Source organism: Talaromyces marneffei, chromosome 3 (assembly GCF_009556855.1).
Source record: "Talaromyces marneffei chromosome 3, complete sequence".
NCBI lineage: Eukaryota > Fungi > Ascomycota > Eurotiomycetes > Eurotiales > Trichocomaceae > Talaromyces > Talaromyces marneffei.
The window spans coordinates 3682501-3704010 of NC_072350.1; the positions used below are offsets into that span (position 1 = coordinate 3682501).

The following is a 21510-nucleotide window of genomic DNA, read 5'->3' on the forward strand; positions in this document are numbered from 1 at the left end:
TGGAGCAGGGCCTTTCTTCTAACCCTAACCAAGATACCTAGTTGTCGTCAAGTTGTTGACAAATAGGGTCCGGGTTAGGGCTAATATTTATTACAAAAACTCTAGGGTTAGGGGGTAGCAAACAATTAGCTTTTTCCGACCAATCCATGTCAAATTTACATCATATATTATTTAACCACTTTATTTCATACGCTTGTAATTTCAGCACAATCCACCATATAGATAAGCTATAATAGTATTGTAAAGTAGGCGAGTTTACCAGTTTACATTTTTGTTGGGGTGTGCCGGAAGCCACTCTGTAGTTCAAATCACATGTGGCCCGTGCTCAGTTCAAGGGGTAGTGTGACGGCCGGACGTGAAGTTATTCGGAAGCAAGTGCGGTTTGACGTTCGCGAGGTTGCGGACACGGAGAAACGCAGTCCCTACCACGTGAATCCAGAGCACGCGGGTAGGGCTGCGGGAAGAGGGTTATTACTGTCACGTGAGCACGCCACGGATATAGCTACTGGGGAATAGCCTCATGTTCCTGTTTCTTTCTTTCCTTCCCTATGCTTAGTTTTCTCGATTCTAGCTGCCAATATGATTATTGTTTGACCCTTCACAGTGAGAGTTAGTAACGCATTCTAACTCATATAGGTACCAGGCTATACAGAGGATCTCTTCTATCTTAGTTACATTTAAGACTTCTAGACATCTGTTTGATTATTATTACTGCATTTACTTAAGCCACTCTATTAATAATTAATAAGGGACCTTTGTATGGTTTAACTAAGCCTAGTATATCTTTTAGCAAGTTATTTTGATTATAGGAGTAAAAAGGGTGTAGAGAGAGAACCGTTGAAAAGAATATTGTTATGAGCTGACCTCATATGAAATAGGTTCGGGCAGTCAAGCCCTCACCGAGAACGTGCGACACGTGAAGATATTCCCGAGTACCGGACAGGCGCTGAGCATGACACCTAAGGATAACACTCTTGGGAAATGCATCCGGGATACTATTCCCAGGGCCGTACCAACGTTACCGAGCAAGCCCCGAACATACGGGAATGGCACACGAAGTTCCCTCACAAGCACCGAGATGGTGCTGAACGTACGGAGGAATTGACCGAACCAGCGAGCTCCTTATCCCTATATGAACTGCATGTACGAGCTGTGAATCTTGTTGTTTTCTTTCCTTCTTTTCTTCATGTTATGTTTTCTATTTTAATATGCCCTTACAGTGCGCATTAGGCGGGACTAGCCCGTAACACCTAAGTGTAACGGAGCGAGAAAAGGTCAAGGTAAAACGTATGACATAGAAAACTAACAAGACGTGAGCTGAAGAGCGAAACTAAACTACAGGGGAGCAAGCCCGTATTTATGTCTGCGCAGGGCTTGCTCCCAGGCCTGATCCTGACGGAGCAGGTTTCCAAAACAATACAATGATCCCAAAGCAATACAAAGCAACAAAACAATCAACAAAGCACAACATGAAGCTATTCCCACATTGTATGACTCATATGACAAAGGTCTCCGGCGGATTCTTTGGTGTTGTCAAACCTCACCGCCTTGGCGTGTTCCGGAGCGCTTACACCTGGAGCCTGCTCCCAGGTTGGAACCGTGACACTAAGCTCTCCTTTTTAGCTGAACAGAAACTAATAATAGAAATTGATATTGATACTAATATATTCTCGTTCCTCTTGGATATAGACTAGGTACAGGCAACCGTGCGTTATACAAATGTTTTCCTCCCAACCAGGAACGGAGCTAGCTAAATCAGTCCTAGCTCCCGATAATTTTGTCAGCCATAACCTTCCGCTCAAGGCACACCAATGATATAGTCTTCCCATAAATTGGTACCTGCTATCATTGACACTTTAAGACTGAGCAGCGAATCCAAGCATTGGTCTTTTGTCGTTGACGAAAACAATGTATGAATTCTTGAAGAATATATTACCTAGAATGTTAACCCCATAGCCGTTGTCGGACTGGATACCTCCAAAGCAATTCCCATCACCCATGTTAGCATACTTTATATGTTTACCAGAAACTGCAGCAGCGTAATCACCAATATTGATAATTAAGTCTGGAACCTCAACATCACACTTAAATATAATACCACCGACCTCGGGCGAGTAGTGGGCACCTGGAACATAAGTGTAGAAGTCGGTGACTATCTTATGATTGAGGATAAGAAGGCTGATAGCAGAGTCCAGAACAGCATTAAAGGGCTCTCCAGTTGGAAATTCGTCGCTACACTCCTTAACACAGTACCCATCGGTTGTAAACTCCCACAAACCCCTATGGGTATTAACAGACGTGAAGGCAATCTCGCCTAAATACCTTCCAGGATTAATAAAACCAAACTCAAATGTACCAGGGTTTTGGTACTTAAGAGCAGCAGCAAGCACAGGCTCCCTAAGGGAGGGTTTAACATTCTCAAAGAATGGTTTTTGTGGTATAGGTTTAATCTGATTAATAGTAGGAAAGGCCAATCCAACGACACCATCGCTCTCCAAATTGTAGGTTATTGACGTGCTAGCGGATTCCGCGGCCTCGACAGCCTGTTCATCGGCGACAACGCCGCCAATCTCAACTATATCCTTGAAGACCTTACCACGGACATTGCCACCGTCTCCGTAGGTTAGACTCCAGGTATAACCAGATAACACCTTTCCAGAGCTCGTATCATAGTAATTATGGGCTCCACGGCCTTCAGTTTCCCTGGCAAAGACCCACCTAGATAGGTTAGCTATGATCCATAGTTATGCTATGGAGCACTAAAGTAAATACATACAGGTCACTGAGAGTAGTGTCAAAGTCAAGTAGTAAAGTGTCCTTACCAACTTTGACAGAAACCAAATATTCCCTATCATACTTAGTGGGCCTTGTGACAACAGTGCCAGTCCCGTTAGAGATAGGGCCTGTCACGATTGGGTTTGGATTTTGACCATATTTTCTAAGAGCGTTGTGGTAGTCGGTCGTGGGATGCCAACTGGCTGATGTATTCCTAGGAACCTGTGTAACCACGAAGGTCCTGCTAGCACCCGGGGGGGATACTAGGGTAGGGACAGCAGAGGCAAGGCCCGAGAGTGCTAAGGCAGAGATAATAATCTTGTAGTTAACCATTTTGACAAAGACGATCTTGGGTGATTCTACTAATTGATCGAGTGAACTTGACTTGATATTTATAACATTTCAATCACAACAGTAATATAATATTGGCCTATCTGTCATCTCTAGTTTATCTGTGGTGCTTCTGACAATGAACATTTAATAGAAATATGAAACATCACCGAGGTCCAAAGAGTAAGAAACCTGGATGCCTGGCATAGTCATATGTGGTACCTTTAAGAACAGTCTCAGGTAGATAATAAGAAGTCAGGAAACAACTAAGAGCTCGGAGAGTCTCCTAGAGGATACCCTACCTGGCCGTCCCTTGTCCATAGTATTGGGGTATCAAAGAGCAGATGCCTTGCTACGGAACCAGCACCTAGTCAAACAATGGTCTGAGTCATGCAAATCCCTCAATTGCTACCATCCGATGCTTGATCACGGATACAGTCTATGGATCGTTAAACTCGTCCCAAATCCCGAGACAGGATAACTATCGCCAAAGACTTGATATACGGAACCAGAAGATATGTTAATCCGAAGATATCTCACCGCAAGATGTAATATTGAAAACGGAAGTAGGACGTGTAATGTATTATATTGCGTGTATTTACCTAAGAAGAAATTATCTGGCATAGATTGCCTTATATAATTGTGTGTAGAACTGTGCGCGCTATTTTAGTAAGGGGGTTTCCTGGCAAATCTCTATAATGAGGACCGGTCGATATCCAATGAGAGCAGTTGAGTGGTATCAGACCTGAATCCACCTTAGTTGTTCGTTATACAGGGGTATGTCGAGTACGTTAAGATTGACTGAACTATATAGGTTCTACTTGTTCAGAATAGACAAAATGAAGGAGCTCTGAAGTTATAGGGATTGGTAGATACAAGTCCTACCCAGGTTCGGTAAAAGAACGTCAAACATCCTTGTAAATGAAGGTGGATAAAGATAGGTTTCAACGCACATGAGACAACGGTTGACAGGAACCCGTTGGTCAAAGACATGAGGTAAGACATGAAGCAAAATATAAAGCACGATCTGGACACAAGCCACTTGAATATAACAGTGAAAGTCAACAGGACATTCTAACTCGTACAGGCACGAGGCTGTACGCGGGATCAAGAGTCTTCTATCTTAGTTATGTTTAGAACTTCCAAGACATCGACCCAACTTTACGACGACTCAAGGAACCTGTGCGAGGTTCTACCAAGCCTATCGTATCTCGACACACCGCTGTTTAACTAAGGTGGATCCAGGTCCGTGACAGGTTTCATCACTCTCATCTAATCTAAAATACTATTAATCTTCGTTTAGTAATATTTTAAATAGGGCTGGCTATTAGAACGCCCTTCCCCGATCCTATTAAACCGATCTATTTAATAATTGAATAGAAAAATACAGTATACTCGACTTAATTGCACTAGTAGATAACAGCCAATCAGAGAATAAATAAAAACATTATATAGATGCTAAAATATATTTTCTGTTTAAGAGTACATACATTATGATTGGAAAATATAGTGATTAAAACCACCACTGACTAATATGAGTTGCTCCCACACAACGTGTCAAGTCCCCGATGGGTTAACCCCACACCCCGCCCGCCAATATTAATCAAGCCAGTAAAAACTGTTTCTATGGACAGGTTAAATACATACTATAATTGTTGGTTTATCCCGGTCCTAACACCACAAGTTAGGATAGGATAGGCTAGTCCAATGCAGCCTAAGAGTGAGCTAATCAATATGATAAGACAACTTCCAATTGATAACTGATTTCCAAGAGCTATCTAGAGGCGTACGTAGGCCGTATATAAGCCTACGCGGTGCCTTTGTAAAGGCACCTCCAACAGGTGTTGTTTAACGTACAACAAGGGCTGAGACATGAGTCATACAGTGGAACAAGGGGTAACAAGGAATATGAGGCTATTCCCGGTTCATGAAACATACATGTCAAAGTCCTTTGGAGCTCCGTAAAGCGTTGCAGAATGAGCTTTGTTCCGTACCCGGAGGTGGTGAGACGTTGCTCCGCTTGGTGCTCCGGATCCATGAGATAGACGTACAAACAATAATATAAAGTATAAAAGATATGGAAAATGTTGTTAAGGAATCACTTGAATGGGCGACATGGTAACCGACAATAACAAAAAAAATAATCATCACTTAGCCGGAACCGCACGTAGTTATATGGTAACTGGTGGTTCTTGCGCAAATCCTAACAGGGGTGCGCCCTGCTGGTAAACCTTCAGGCCATCGAATTATTTGGCAAGCAGGACCTGCACGGTATATAGGGTTAACCGTGATTGGATGACCCTCGAGGGGATCTCCATAGGCATTATAAAGACTATAATGGACAGAACCTGGAATTACATCATAGCTAAAGATCGTTCGAGGTGCAGCATGTAAGAGACCGGCTGGCATGAGAGTAATCTTCCACTCTACGCCACCAGCTTCCATGTACATGTGTTCACTATAACGGGAGTCTGGCTGCATGCGAAAACCCCCAACAGGGCCTCCAGTCCAGAGGTCGATATCAAAAGTGCAGTTGTTATGAAGAGTTACACGGCCAAGAGCAGAGGCCGAGGAAAAAGACTGCTAATCGTAGTAAGGATAATAAATAAGATATACATTTTATGTAAGATTATAGATAGACAAAAGTATTAATGATAAATTGATAATCTAATTAATATCTTGGTCAAGAAGGATTAGAGGGATATTAGCCTCTTTTATATCCATCTAGCCATTATACTATTACTAGATATTATTTGTCACGGATCCAACTCCGTTCCAGGCTAATACCCCAAAGAAGGCGAAAGCGGTGAGGTTTCAAGACACCAATGAATCCCCGGAGGATCTTTGTTCTATGAGTTTCACGTCCTGGGAATAGCTTCACGGAGAGCTTTGTTTATTGCTTTATTGTATGCTTTCGTTGTTAGATCTTTGTACGGATTTGCAGGCCTGCTCCGTCAGGAATCATGCCCTGGAGCAAGCCTGCGCAGGCATAAATAGAGGCCTGATCCCCATGTTAGATAGTTATTTTCTTCAGCTCACGTCTTGTTAGTTTTCTATACCCTATGGTTAATTGTTTCCTACCCAGGATGCAATTAGCCGCCCGTTGATTGGCCCGCTAGGGGAGGAGTGGAGACTTAGGGTTATCTCCTCCAGCACATGGATTAATGTCTAGAGAGAGAAGAAATGCTACACAGCACATAAAACTTTGGCAACTGGTCCGATCATAGTTGGCAAATATCTTTCTACGTGTGACAGTGGTCAAAACCATGGATTGAGCTATCTAGATGCACCGAGTCTACAGGCAATATCAAACATGGAGAAGAAAAGGGGAGAAGAAAAGGAAAGAAGAAAAAGAAGCTATCCGCCTAGCAAAGGATATTTATGCCTTCCCATGTGTGAGGGCCTTTCCCAACTAGGCACCGCTCAAGGAGCAATCCCAATATGGCACTGTCAGGGTTCGAAGCCCTATCCAAGATATGTAATTGTCGGCAAGTTGATGACAATTAGGGTTCGGGTTCGGGTTATTTTTTTACTAACAAAAATCTAGGGTTCTGAGGTAGCTGACAATTAGCTTTTTCCAGGCGTTTCCTATGAAACTTGGACCATACATTATTTGATCATTTATTTATAAATCCCTGTATTTTTTATTATGATTCACCCAGCAGATAAGCTATAAAAGTATTGTAAAGCTGGTGAGTTTCACCGTTTAATACTTTTGTTGGGGTATATCGGAAGCCACTCCGTCGTTCAAATAAGAGATGGCCCGTGCCCAGTTCAAGGGGCAGTGTTTACGAATCCATTCCACCACTCGCTCCCACAACAAAGTTTGGATAACTACATTATATATTTCACCGCCATTGCCACAACAAAGTTTGGATCATTATATTAATAAATATTTCACCGCCATTCGCAGTATGACGAATTCGAATCCATTCCAGAATGCATATTTTGAGCGGTTGGTAGATTTCCCCGTTGTAATCTGCCGTGAATGCCAGTATGGTGTATGGCCAAGCCAGATTGAAGGTCATTTACAGCATGCCCACCATTATATATCGCCGGTGATCCGGATTCAACTTGGAGACGAGGTCCGTGGCTGGCCCGAGATTGCCATAGATCCCATCGAGTTGGATATTCCACCCATCCGAAGCCAGGCTATCCCCCAGCTGATCGGTCCATTAGACGGTTGGCAGTGCCAATTATCACCGGGATCATGTTTATATGTATGCCCCAGTATCAGTACCATGCGGCAACATTGGTTCAAACAACATGGTTGGAGCCGGACCTCCCACGTCGGTCATCCGACTCGATCCACCATGCAGACCATCCAGGAGCAGCAGGAACAGGCGTGTCGACGGGTTTCATGCCAGCGAATCTTCCCCCGGAAGACCGGGTCCCAGTATTTCGCCATTATCGATGAAGAAGAGGACTCCGATCCCATTCCCACCACACCTGGATCCACGATTTGGGAACAAGCCAGCCGGCAGTACGCCGAGTACGAGAAGCAAGCCGCGGAGCGGATTCAACAGGGCCATGTGGATGAAGCCAATCCGTGGCTCCGTCGGACGGGCTGGGTGCCGTATTTGCACTCATTTCCCAGCACCCAGTTGTTGGAATATATCGACATGCCCGCCATGGATGACGCCGTGAACCACTCCCCCGTGGCCGATCTCGACGAACAGGCCATCCAGGCCATATGGACGGCCATGGGCCAGGTGGGACAGATCAGCCAGCAGTCCGTCATCCACACCGGCGTGTTTGTGCGCATGGAAGCCATCCGAACCGAACGGCATCAAACCTGGTATCAGCCACTGGAGGCATATCAGGATCTGGAGACTATGACGGAGCGTGTTCGTCCATGGCAGCAGATGTTGATGTTTTTTTGGCGGACGCAGCAATGTGCATCCGACGAGAGGCATCCCCCATATCGATTCACCCAACGACAACGTGCCGCATGGAATCGACTGGTGCAGGTTGCTCATCCCCAGATCCCACCCCAGAATCCCAGACGGTCCATAGTATTGCAACCCGGTCAGCGGCGCCCATGGGAACTCAGCCCATCGCCCATATCCAGCGAGTCGTCCCACTCCGAAGACGAATCATTCACCGACGATGATGAGATGGATGAGGAGATCCACGAGGATCCCGAGCTAGATCCCAAGCTGGATCCCGCTCCACAGAGCGCCATTCCACCATTAACCCCCCTCCAGCGGGCGTGTTTGGACTTTTGCATCGAGCTGTTGAACCAGCGTGTGGTACACCGGGAATACGACTGCGCATTGGTGGGTGCCATGGCCGTGTTGGGCGTTCGCGATCGAGGTGGATGGCGGACCCCGGAGGATTACCCGCCCATTTTGTCCAAAGTGATCAAACTGGCCCGGTTCATGGTGGTCCGGAAAGCCATGGAACTGGCGGAGAACGAGGACGACGCTGAACCCGCCAGTTCCATGCAGGAGAACGACTGGTACAGTGCGTACGGAGGATCCCCATCCCCCCGTGCCACTCCATCCAAGAAAGGGTGTTTGCAGTGGGTGACGCAGATGATGGACCGGTTCATGGTGCGTGGATCCCAGAGCCCAATGCAGTGGATGTTGGATTTACGGACGTATGGGTTGAAGATCCATTACAACACCACCACGGAGGGCCATGTGACGTGGCAGAATAGTGATGAGCTGTTATATAAAGATGTCAAATTTACAATGCGGCAGTTCCGTGGCATGGTCGACCACACGGTACGGGATGCACGGCGGATCTTGATGGAGGATTTGCTGCAATGCGCCCCCGATCAGGTGCCCGTGATTCCATGGGATCAGCTATATGATAACCCGTTCAATGAGGACCCCCAATGGAGTTTTGTGCAGGATCCGCGGACCCCATGGCCCGTCGATGGCACCGGCTGGCTATGGCAGCATATCCAGGATCATCCCCCATTATGCCGTCGATTGATCCAGGCCGACGGCCACGGCATTCAGCCCATCCGCTGGCAGGCATTCCACCGACGGATCCGCACGTTTTTGGAGAAGCTGCTGGCGGCGGTCCAATTCACATGGGGCCAACCCGCTCGTGCCCCGGAGTTGTTGAGCATTCGACATGAGAATAGCCACGTTGGTGGGATCCGGAACATGTTCATTGAGGACGGCATGGTGGTATTGGTGGCGCGGTATCATAAAGGATATCAGGTGAGTGGCGACGTCAAGATCATCCATCGATATTTACCACGAGAGGTGGGTGAGCTCCTGGTATGGTATTTATGGCTGGTATTGCCATTTCAACGGCGCATCGACGCGTGGATGCATCAGCGGGAGGACATCAATCCCCATATCTGGGCCTCCGCGCCGTGGGAACCCACATGGACCTCGGAACGGGTGCGGCGGATATTACAACGGGAGAGCACTGTGGGATTGTCCGGGCAGACATTGAATCTTGCATCGTACCGTGAGATTGCCATTGCAATCAGCCGCCGATATATGCGAGCAGAACGGGCATTTGTTCGCCGTGACCCCCATTCCACCACGGAGGATGATTTGCATGAGGATGAGGCCCAGATCATGGCCCGGATGATGGATGAGCAGGCTGGACACAGCCCCCACGTGGCGGGAGCTGTATATGCGCGGGAAACCACCGAACGAGCTGGCGAAGTGGCCGATCGACGCCAGCGATTCCGGCAAAGCAGCCAGGAATGGCACCAGTTTTTAGGATTTGCATCCGCCATCCAATCACTGCGTTCCCGCATGATCACCCCATTCCAGGACACGGCCCAGGCTAGTCAGATCGAGCGATGGAGCCATACCCGAGCCATGGATCTCGACGAGTCATTACAGCAGATGATGGGACCGTCCGCCACGTTTCGAGGGACCCAGAAAGCTGTGATTCAGTCCATCGTCCAGCGGCAGAGTCCCATTGTTGCCATCATGCCCACGGGCGCGGGGAAGAGTTTATTGTTCATGTTGCCCGCATGGATGAGCCGTGGAGGCACCACCATTGTGGTCGTTCCATTGGTGGCATTACGTGCCGATCTCCAACAACGATGCCAGACCTTGGGCATCTCCTGTGTGGAATGGGATTCGCGACGTCCCGTCGATGGAGCATCGATTGTATTGGTGACGCCGGAATCCGCGATGAGCGAGACATTCCAGACCTTTATTAACCGGAAGCAGTGGACCAAGGAGCTGGACCGCATTGTGATCGACGAATGCCACATCATATTACAGGAAGGATACCAGTTCCGGAAGCAGATGGCGCAGCTGGGTGCATTGGTCCGCGCGGAGACCCAACTCGTGTTATTAACCGCCACCTTGCCCCGTGAAAGCGAAGCATTGTTATGCCAGCGGATGTATTTAGATTCCCCCACGATCCAGTGGTTCCGCGGCCGGACCAGCCGGACCAACGTGGCATATCAAGTGATCGAGATTGGCGCCGGTGAGCCATCTTGTGATATAAGCGAGCTGATGATTACGTGGATTCAGCAGCGCGTTCAGCAGCTCCACGAGGGGAAAGTGGTCATATATGCCAATACGATTGCCACCGTCCAGCGGATTGCCCATCAACTGCAATGTCCCGCTTATTACAGCCAGGCGGTGGATAAAAAGGGGATGTTAGCATCATTCCAGAAGCAGAATCCCGGGGTGATCGTGGCCACGAGTGCGTTGGGAATGGGGATTGATATCCCCGATATCCGGCTGGTGATCCACGTGGGCCGGACGCGGTCCTTGTTGGATTATGGACAGGAAAGTGGACGAGCCGGACGCGATGGGGCCGCCAGCCAGGCGATCATGTTAATCGATGGCCACAGAGCGGGTTGGGGGGATCCGCCCACGGTGGATTCGCGGGTGGAGGAATACCTTGGCGGTGGTTGTCGACGGCGGGCATTAGATATATATTTAGACGGGACGGTGGATGGATATACACGGCAGCAGTGTGAGGACGGTGAGGCGATATGTGACCAGTGTCAGAGTAGTATAGATCCCAATCCCGCCAGTCCGAATGCCAGTCCCAATGGCTGGCTGAGTGCCCGCCAGAATAACAGACAGGAAGCCAGTGATTCGGCCAGTGATTCGGCCAGTGATTCGGCCAGTGATTCGGCCAGTGATTCGGCCAGTGATTCGGCCAGTGATTCGGCCAGTGATCCAGGCAGTGATTCGGCCAGTGATCCAGGCAGAGATCCAGGCAGAGATCCAGGCAGAGATCCAGCCAGTCATCCAGCCAGTCATCCAGGCAGAGATCCAGCCAGTGATCCAGCCAGTCATTCAGCCAGTCATTCAGCCATCCATGACAGACCAAACGGCTGCCCAAATAACCGCCCAAGGACCAGCCATTTCACCAGTCCCAACAGCCACCATATCGCCATTCCCACACCATCACCCGGTCCACGCAAACGCGCCATTTCCCACCATTCCATCCCCCCCATGGCCAAACGTCGGGCCCATCCCATATTCCCGTCGACGGCATATTACCAGGGGCCCATGCAACGACAGACGCAGCACGCGGAGGCGGATGGACAGGAAATCGAGTCCATCCGGGAACAGTTTGACCGGTGGGCCGGGCAATGTCGATTATGCGGGATGACAGGGCAACCAGCGCACCATAGGATTGGCAATTGTCCCCATCCACAGGCACAGATTGCGCAGTCATGGATGGACCAGGTGATCGAACAGGTGGTCCACCAGCCACGGGGGGCCGGACGGCGAGGGTATGAGGCATATGCGGCATGTTTTGGATGCCATTCCCCGCAGTGGATTTGCCAACAGTGGGAGAGCAACGGCTACGGTGGTTACCAGAAGACGCACGAGCGGTGTCAATATCCCCATGTGGCGATTCAGATCATGGGACAGTTATTGCATGGACCGCAGCGGCATTCAATCCGTGTAGCATGGCAACAGCGAATGCAGGCCCAGTTCCCCGGGGTGGACATTGACGATGAGCGAGGGTTGATTGGACATTTCCAACGGCGATTTGGGCGACGTGGTGAGGAGCGCAGCGGATTGGTGGTAGAGATGAATTGGATGTGTGAATTTATCGAGCGGGAATTCCCCGCGTGAGGTTATATATATTTATATCCCCATTCCATCAATACCCCCCAACATATATGATATATCATCATATCCAGCAACGTTGAGGCCATTACAATGATTAAGAATTGTATATATATATCACCGTTCATAGAGGAAATTGATCATCTCCATCCACAACGCATCACGATGATATTATTCAGATTATTGATCATGAGCAAGATATATTCGAAGATTATAACTGTTATATCCAGATTCAGGACTAGATTTAGATCAGGGTTCAGGATCGGATTTCGATTATGGTTCGGGACTGGATTTTGATCAGGGTTAGAGATCGGATTTATATTATATATAGAGATATACATTGGCGCCATTACCCAAGTTGTATATCAAGAAAGCCAACTTACATATAAAGGATTGACCCCATAACCCAACATGTATATTAAGGATTCAATAACCCAACTTACCGGTAGAGGGATTGGTAATCCAACTTATAGGTAGAAAGATTCGTAACCCCACTTGCAGGTAGAAAGATTAGTAACCCAACTTATAGATAGAGAGATTGGTAACCCATATCGCGATTCGGTTCATCAGGCAGTTATTGTATCGACCGCAGCAGGATGCCATCCATATAGCATCGCAACGGCGAATACAGGGGCAGTCCCCCACGGTCGACATCAATGACCCACGGCAGTTGATCCGGCATTTCCAACGGCGATTTAGACGACGCCGTGAGAAGCGCAGTGGATTGGTGGTGGAGATGAATTAGATGTGTGGATTTATTGAGCAGGAATTCCCGGGGTGTGGTTATATATATATGATGGGTTTAGATTGCAATGGCAACCGGCAACTGAGCGGCATTATATAATTGATATTGGAGATCAAGAGTGAGGAATATATGGAAGATAGAGATTATTACATCACGGTTTGGGATCAGATTCCGATCGTGGTTTGGGATCAGATTCCGATTGTGGTTAGGGATTGGATTGAGATCGTGGTTAGGGATTGGATTCCGATCATGGTTAGGGATCAGATTCCGATCATGGTTCGGAATCGGATTCAGATAATAGATTAAAATATAACACATGATCCAACTTGTATATAAAGGATTTTAATAACCCAACTTACAGGTAAAGAGTAGGGTAACGCAACTTAGACATAAAGAGTAGGATAACCCAACATACATATTGAAGATTGAATAAGCCAAGTAACACAGAGTGCAGATATTCCCATTCCAACTTTGTTCATATTATATACCGAGATATATCGATTTACACATCAGGGAAGGCAACTTAGAGGTTCACCACAGGCAATATAACTTGGACATGTAGGATTCGATAATACAAGTTGCACATTATAGGCCGAGTCCGGCAAGTTATACATAACAGATTCAATCCGCCCCATTGGAGGTTGAGGGTTTCATCGGGCCCGTTGCACATGGAGGATTTCGTCACTCCCATTACCAGTAGAGAGATTGGTCACCCCCATTATAGATTCCCGATTGGGGCTGTAATACAACTTATACGTCCAGGGCCCGGTAGTGCAAGTCCCAACTCGCTTGGAAATAGTTAAGCCAAGTGGCTGGTCACTTTAACACAGATGCGCCATAACTTTACGCCAAATGAGCAGTAACTTTAACCCACATGGGCAGTAACTTTACCCCAAATGCCCCATAAGTTTAACATAGGTGCGCTATGACTTTAACCCGAGTGGGCCATAACTTTCACCCGGATGCCCCAGTAAGCCAACTTATTAGGAGAGGATAGGATAAGCGAACTTGTTCGGAGAGGGCAGGGTAAGGCAAGTTGCACATAAAGGGGAGGGTAAGCCAACTTGGACGTAAAGGGGAGGGTAAGCCAACTTGTTAGAAGAGGATTTTATAACCCAACTTGCACGTAAAGGGTAGGGTAACCCAACTTATATATAAAGGGCTGGGTAATCCAAGGGTTGGAAGAGAGTAGGATAACCCAACTTACACGTAAAGGGTAGAGTAACCCAACTTGCACATAAAGAGTAGAGTAACCCAACTTACACATAAAGGGCCGGGTAACGCAAGGGTTAGAAGAGGGTAGGATAACCCAACTTACACATCAAGGATTCAATAAGCCAACTGACAGGTAGAGTATATATATTCCCATTCCGATTTGGTCGATATTATATACGGAGATATATCGAGTTGCACGTCAGGGAAGGCAACTTGGAGGTTCAGCGCAGGGTAATACAACTTATATATCAAGGATTAGATAACACAAGTTACACATTATAGGCAGGGTACAGAAACTTATAGATAACAGATTCAATCAGGCAGATTAGACGTAGAGGGTTTAGTAGGGCGAGTTGGACATGGAGGATTTCATCATCCCCGTCGTAGGTAGAGAGATTGGTCACCCCCATTATAGGCTCCGGGTTAACACCGTAACACAACTTATAGATCCAGGGCAGGATCACGCAACTCCCAACTCGGTTCGAAATGATTCAGGTGAGTGACCAGTACGTTTAACACAGATACCCCATAACTTTAAAGCAAGTGGCCGATAACTTTAACGCAAGTACAGCATAACTTTAAGCCAAGTGGCCAGTAACTTTGACACGAGTAGCCAGTAACTTTAACGCGAGTAGCGCGTAACTTTAACGCAAGTGGGCAGTAACTAACACTTATTTTAAATGTCGGTGATATAACCGCCATTTATTTTTGCTAACAAACACTAGTGTGGTGCTAGGCAGTCTGGATAACCGCCATTTATTTATTGGCGGTTATCCCCCAGCTATATTTACCACTAACACTTATTTTAAATGTCGGTGATATAACCGCCATTTATTTTTGCTAACAAACACTAGTGTGGTGCTAGGCAGTCTGGATAACCGCCATTTATTTATTGGCGGTTATCCCCCAGCTATATTTACCACTAGGGTTACCGCTAACACTTATTTTAAATGTCGGTGATATAACCGCCATTTATTTTTGCTAACAAACACTAGTGTGGTGCTAGGCAGTCTGGATAACCGCCATTTATTTATTGGCGGTTATCCCCCAGCTATATTTACCACTAGGGTTACCGCTCAAATTTGGACCAGATATAATGTCGACTTCGGGCAACTTGTCCATGTAAGTATAATCAATTTGAGCGATTCGTTCACCAGTGGTATATGATTGAAAATGATTAGGGTTCATTTTTGATGTTGGTGGTTTGCGGAAGCGTTATACCCAATATAGATATTCATCCACACCATAAGGGGTCATATTAGCATTTCCACGACGCGTATTCCCACGCGTTCCACGTGTATATTCATATTCATGCCATTCATATTCATTCAATTCACCAGGAGTAAATCATAATCAAGCATGGCACCCCCAATTGTTGACCAGATATTCCAGTATGACCCCCATCATCGGATTGTAATTTGTTGTTTGTGCCAGCATGTTGTATTTGATAGTCAGTTACCATCCCATTTACGGAACACGAGGCATATACGAGAACGGCATTCACAGCACATTATATTATTCCAGCAATATCACCAGCAGTTTCCCAAACGGATCCGCCATCACCGTGAATTGGTGATCCCCCATAAGCCCATTGCGCCCATTCCCGGATTGATCCCACCGCGGGATCCCACATATCAGTGTAGTTATCCCGGTTGCCATTGGATTGGAGAGACCATTCGACGGATCCACGACCATTGCCGCCAGGAACATGGATGGAAAAACCCCCAGAACCGAGGACGACCCCGTTCCAAGGCACCGTCCAAACCCCAGCCCAACATGCCATGGAACATTGTAGCCAGCCAACGGTTTATCCCCAAAGGACGTGGATCCCAACGGTTTGCCGTCCAACATGACCATACCACCATCACCACCGCCATATCCGATCCAGAAAACCCATCATGGGATGCGGCGCAGCAGGCGATGAAGCAGGAGATCATCCATCGAGAGCAGCAGATCGACGCCGCGGAACGAGAACGGATCCGTCCCCACGAGTCCCGCGAGGTCAACCCATGGGTCGAACGGATGGGATGGGCCGATCATTTGTTAGAGGAGGATCGAGGCACATTACGGGCATTGTTACAACGACCCGATCCCGAACAAGAGCCCATATTGGCCGAGATTGACGAGCGATTTCACCGGATCGTCATGGTCGCGCAGCGCACCACATTGACGCGGTTGAACATATTCAGTCGATTTGAGATGCACCGGAAACAGGTGGATCAGATGCCCCAACACCCGTTCCAAGCGCGGATGGTGGCCGGCACCATTGAACAGTACATCGAGGTGTGGCAACGGATCATCCGGTATATCATGCGCAGTGTGAGTACCGGCGACGTCCGATTTCAGTTCCATGCCACCCAATGCGAGACCATCCACCAGATCCGGCAGGCCATGTCCGAGGACGAGAGCACCCATTCCCCCGTCCATGCCACCGAGGAGATGGATCCCACCGACCAGCCATTGGATGCCGTCGATCGTGCCATATTGACATGGTGCATCGCCATGTTGGACCATCGATTACAGGGTCAGCACGGGCAGGAGTTCGTGAACGGCATCATCAGCGGGTTGGCCGCCATGGGGATCCGGGAGTCGGGTGGATGGGAGACGGCGTTGGCATTTACCCCCAAGTTGTCCGCCATGATCAAGATTGCCCGCATGTTAGTCGCGCAACAGGCATGGGAGGAAAGCGAGGCCCATGCCGGATTGTCCGATTGTTTCGTGGCATTACGCGGGATGATGTTGCGATTTATGACCACCATGGAACCCACCCCGATGAAGTGGATGTTGGATTCCCGCACATACGGCATGAAAATCCGGTACGGCACCACGGCGGATGGGTTGATTGAATGGCACGGAGACCGCATCACATACCAGCATCATCGGTTTACCATGGATCAATTGCGGGAGACGGTGCATGGCATTATCAACCGGGCATGGGACCATTTGACGCAGGACGTATTGTTGTTTCCCACCGACCATCGATTGCCAACCATCGCATGGGAGACCATGGAGACCATGCCGTCGAGGATCAACCCGGGTGGTATTTTGCCCAGGATCCCCGCAATGCATGGGACGTGGATGACACATGGTGGTTACACGACCGCATATGGCAGGAACCCGGATTCCGACGCGCATTCATCCACGCCGAGCGTCCATCCGGCACATCCGCCACCCACGCATGGCGCCCCCGTCGAGTGCAGCAGTGGATGCGAGCCGTGGGACGGATGAAGGAGTATTTATTGGTGTTGATGCATTTGACCAGCGGTGCCCCCGCACGAGGGCCCGAAGCCATGTCCATCCGGTACCAGAACACCCCGTTTGGCGGATTACGCAACCAGTTGATCGAGCACGGGTTGGTGTCATTCATGACCACGTATCACAAAGGATACCACATCCAGGGTCGACCCAAGATCATCCATCGATACGTGCCCCGGGCCGTGGGCGAGTTGTTTATATATTTCCAACGGTTGGCCATGCCATTCCAACGCCACGTCGAAACCATGGTGTACGGACAACCCGAACGGAGTGGGTTTATATGGCCGCCCCAGGAGGTGGATGGCACCACATGGACGTCCGAACGGATGAAACGGGCCATGCAACGAGAAACCGAGATTGGCATGGGGGTCCCATTGACCATCAGCGCATGCCGGCAGATCATGATCGCCATTGCCCGGCGATATTTGGGTCCCACGACCGGGTTTGAGAGCGATTCGATGGAGGAAGAACAGGAGATGGATGAGGACGAGGATGGGTGTTGGTGGACGGCCGACGATGCGGTGATTGATATCCAAGCCGGACATGGAAGCCACGTGGCCGGGATGATATACGCACGCGGCGTGGAGGAAGCCCCGGGACCATGGCGGCCATGAAGGCCCAGTTTCGACAGGCCAGTGAGCGATGGCATCGGTTTTGGGATTTCCCCCGTCCATCGTGCCGGCATGAAACGAACACGAGGGATTCCCACGGTGGATCCCCGTGCCGTGGCCCATTGGCACGCCATGCGACAGGCGCCCATTCAGCCGTTGTTGGAAGGGATTGTCGGACCCGGCGCCCAGTTCCAGGGGATCCAGAAAGCGGCCATTGACGCCGTCATGGGCAGTGCCCCGTGGGTATTGGGGGTGATGGGCACCGGTGGTGGGAAGAGCATGATATTCATGGTCCCCGCGGCGTGGGAGCGTGCCGGGACGAGCATCGTGGTGGTGCCGACGGTATCGTTACGGCAGGATATGCAGCGGGAGTGTGCGCAGGCGGGCATATCATGCGTGCCGTGGAATTCCCATCGACCGCCCGAGACGGCGCGGATCGTATTAGTGACGCCGGAATCGGCCACCAGCAAGGGGTTTCGATCGTACATCAGTCGATTGCAGGAGCGGAACCGATTGGACCGGATCGTCATCGACGAATGCCACACGATATTGGACAGCCGCGAGGAGTTTCGACCGAAGATGGCGGGATTACACGTGTTGATGACCATCGGCAGTCCCGTGGTGTTGTTGACGGCCACGTTGCCGGCCGTGGATGAGGTTCGATTATTCCAGCGGTTGCAGTTGACGCCCACCGTCGTGCAACGATTCCGCAGTCCCCACACGACGCGGGTCAACATCGCATATCGGGTCGAGTCGATGAGCGTGGACGTGGATGAGGACGAGGTGGTGGCATTCATCCGGCAGCGCGAGGCCCATTGGCATCCCCGTGGCGGCCAGATCATCGTATATCGGAGCGAGACCGGCGACGTGGACGCATTGGCCACCCGATTGGGTTGTTTGGCATATCACGGCAAGATGGCCGTGGCCATGAAAGAGCACGCATTACAGGCATTCACCCCGCATCCCGAGGGGACGACGGACCCCATCCGCAGTGGCATGACGATTGTGGCGACGAACGCATTGGGCATGGGCATCAATATTCGCACCGTGCGGTGTGTCATCCACGTGGAGGTGCCCAGCATGTTGCGGGAGTACAGCCAGGAAAGCGGACGGGCCGGACGGGATGGGCAGGCCAGTGAAGCCATCATCATCGCGCCCACGCCATTCCAGGCCCGCGGATGGTCGCAGTGGGAGGCCGGATATGAAGAAGGGAAACAGGCCATGCGGGAGTATTTCCACGGCACCAGATGTCGACGGGCGGTATTGGATGCGTATTTGGATTCATACGAGAGACCCGACGGTTGTACGGACGGTGAGGCACCATGTGATCAATGCAGCGTCCGTTCGCATCCATCCCCATTGCATTCCGCCGACGTGACGGCCACATGGATGGCGCAGGAGCAGCAGAAGCAGACGATGGCCCAGCAGGTGCAACGGATCCGTGGGGAGGCGGCCATGGCGGTGGATCAATTAGAGAGCACATTATTGCAGTGGCAACACCGATGTGCGGTGTGTTATATGGAGACGATGGATGTGGCCATGTCCATGCATCCCATCACGGCATGTTCCCAACCCGCGGCGGGCATTGTCCAGGGTCACATCGAGCAGATGACGCGGCAGATGCGGGAGCGGCGCAAATACGCGCGGTTTTCGTGTTGTTTCACATGCGGGGTGCCCCAGGCCATATGCCAGCGATACGAGGCCCGTCCCGACGGTGGATGGCGGGTCATTCCCGAACGACAATGCCAGTTTCCGGACGTGGTGATCCCGACGGTGATCAGCATCATGCATTTGAACCCCGGCGCATGTGCGGAGACGATATATGCATGGATGCGCGACGACCAGGTGGATGTGGAGGATGCCGACCACGTATATGCATGGTTTGGGCAGAAGATCCGATGGAGTGGCATGGAAGGGACCCGATTGATTGAGGTGTTTTATCGGTTGAGTCGGTTTGTGATTGCACCCACATCCCGGTCCCCACGAGCATGACGGTTTTACACCCCGGGTGCAGAAGCATTATATTGTTATTTAATCAAGAGATACCGTGTTTCCATTCCACAGAATCCATGGAAGGGATCCATATCGTCCATGTGATCCAAATCATAAAAATCACCGACATCGTGGAAGTAACCAAAGAGATGGAAGTCAGAGCGAGCAACCCACACCCCCATATTCCATATATCGCATATATCCAAAGGTTCCGGTGCACCGACCGAATTTTGGGTTCATTGATCGATAAAGAATGGCCGATAGAAGGATCCATACATTAGAGTGCCAACCAGAGAGAGATACACATGATATATTTCCAGTAATCCAACATCATACCAATGCAAGTCATAATTCATACCGCAGAGTATCCATCCATCATCATTGAAAGGATATTGGAGTTGATTAACCGTTCATCATCATATCCAACCATCGAGATATATAATTCGTTCGTGGATGCCGTTCCCGGCAAGATAGGAACCCCATAACCGTATTACACGTTACAACAATATTACACGTTACAACAAGATTACACGTTACAACAAGATTACACGTTACAACAATATATATTTCATGGCAGTGACACGCGTTCAAAGACAGTTTTATACACCAGATGCAGAAATGGCATATCCATTACCGATGCACCCAATATCGACCGGGACCGTAGTTGTTGGAGATTACCGAGGAAAGTCGGATTTAGACGGTGATATGTCCCGAACCCACCGATCCACAGACCAGCATTTACAGCCCCACGAGGTTGACCGACATCAGAGCAACCATCAACGTTTTTCAGATGATTTCCGTTATATCCATAATCCGATCCGCATTATATTACCATTGCGAATATCATATGTCCGAAAACATCATATATATCACGTAGAAGATGATTATATATTTCGATTGATCACGGTTGAATGAAGGTATTTATATATAATCCAGATCAAGAATATCATGGTTCATCAATATGGATTATAAATTTATAGCACCGTTCGGAGTCGAAAGGAAAGATGATATTACGATAATTATTCACGATTATTCGAGGAGAAAAGAAAGATTCCGATTTCGATTGAGGTCCGAAAAGGATATTCCATGGATCCCGTCCACATTTTCGAACCAGCGAATGATAAGAGAAGGTCCGGTATGGAAGAATCATATATATGAAGGATTATGTCGATATATCATACCGAAAAGGAAAGAAATCGGATTGGGATTAGGATTAGGATTAGGATTAGGATTAGGATTAGGATTAGGATTAGGATTAGGATTAGGATTAGGATTAGGATTAGGATTAGGATTAGGATTAGGATTAGGATTAGGATTAGGATTAGGATTAGGATTAGGATTAGGATTAGGATTAGGATTAGGATTAGGATTAGGATTAGGATTAGGATTAGGATTAGGATTAGGATTAGGATTAGGATTAGGATTAGGATTAGGATTAGGATTAGGATTAGGATTAGGATTAGGATTAGGATTAGGATTAGGATTAGGATTAGGATTAGGGTTAGGGTTAGGGTTAGGATTAGGGTTAGGGTTAGGATTAGGGTTAGGGTTAGGGTTA

At 48.9% G+C, this 21510-nt stretch overlaps 5 protein-coding genes across 5 annotated transcripts; 4 read left to right on the forward strand and 1 right to left on the reverse strand.

The window, feature by feature from the left end:
- Positions 1 to 1856: 1856 nt before the first annotated feature.
- Positions 1857 to 3108, reverse strand: EYB26_005057 (uncharacterized protein; the record flags this gene model as incomplete). Its single annotated transcript, XM_054264347.1, has 2 exons — positions 1857 to 2718; positions 2777 to 3108. 2 exons carry the CDS (start codon positions 3106 to 3108, stop codon positions 1857 to 1859), a joined length of 1194 nt encoding a protein of 397 aa, XP_054120322.1.
- Positions 3109 to 7019: 3911 nt separating this feature from the next.
- EYB26_005058 (uncharacterized protein) lies at positions 7020 to 12140 on the forward strand (the record flags this gene model as incomplete). The annotated part of the gene is made up of 1 exon (XM_054264348.1): positions 7020 to 12140. One exon carries the CDS (start codon positions 7020 to 7022, stop codon positions 12138 to 12140), a length of 5121 nt encoding a protein of 1706 aa, XP_054120323.1.
- Positions 12141 to 15870: 3730 nt separating this feature from the next.
- Positions 15871 to 17322, forward strand: EYB26_005059 (uncharacterized protein; the record flags this gene model as incomplete). The annotated part of the gene is made up of 1 exon (XM_054264349.1): positions 15871 to 17322. One exon carries the CDS (start codon positions 15871 to 15873, stop codon positions 17320 to 17322), a length of 1452 nt encoding a protein of 483 aa, XP_054120324.1.
- A 62-nt stretch (positions 17323 to 17384) lies between these two features.
- On the forward strand, positions 17385 to 17963 carry EYB26_005060 (uncharacterized protein; the record flags this gene model as incomplete). Its single annotated transcript, XM_054264350.1, has 1 exon — positions 17385 to 17963. The coding sequence occupies one exon, from the start codon at positions 17385 to 17387 to the stop codon at positions 17961 to 17963; it is 579 nt and encodes a 192-aa protein (XP_054120325.1).
- Positions 17964 to 18032: 69 nt separating this feature from the next.
- On the forward strand, positions 18033 to 19952 carry EYB26_005061 (uncharacterized protein; the record flags this gene model as incomplete). The annotated part of the gene is made up of 1 exon (XM_054264351.1): positions 18033 to 19952. One exon carries the CDS (start codon positions 18033 to 18035, stop codon positions 19950 to 19952), a length of 1920 nt encoding a protein of 639 aa, XP_054120326.1.
- Between the last annotated feature and the right edge of the window lie 1558 nt (positions 19953 to 21510).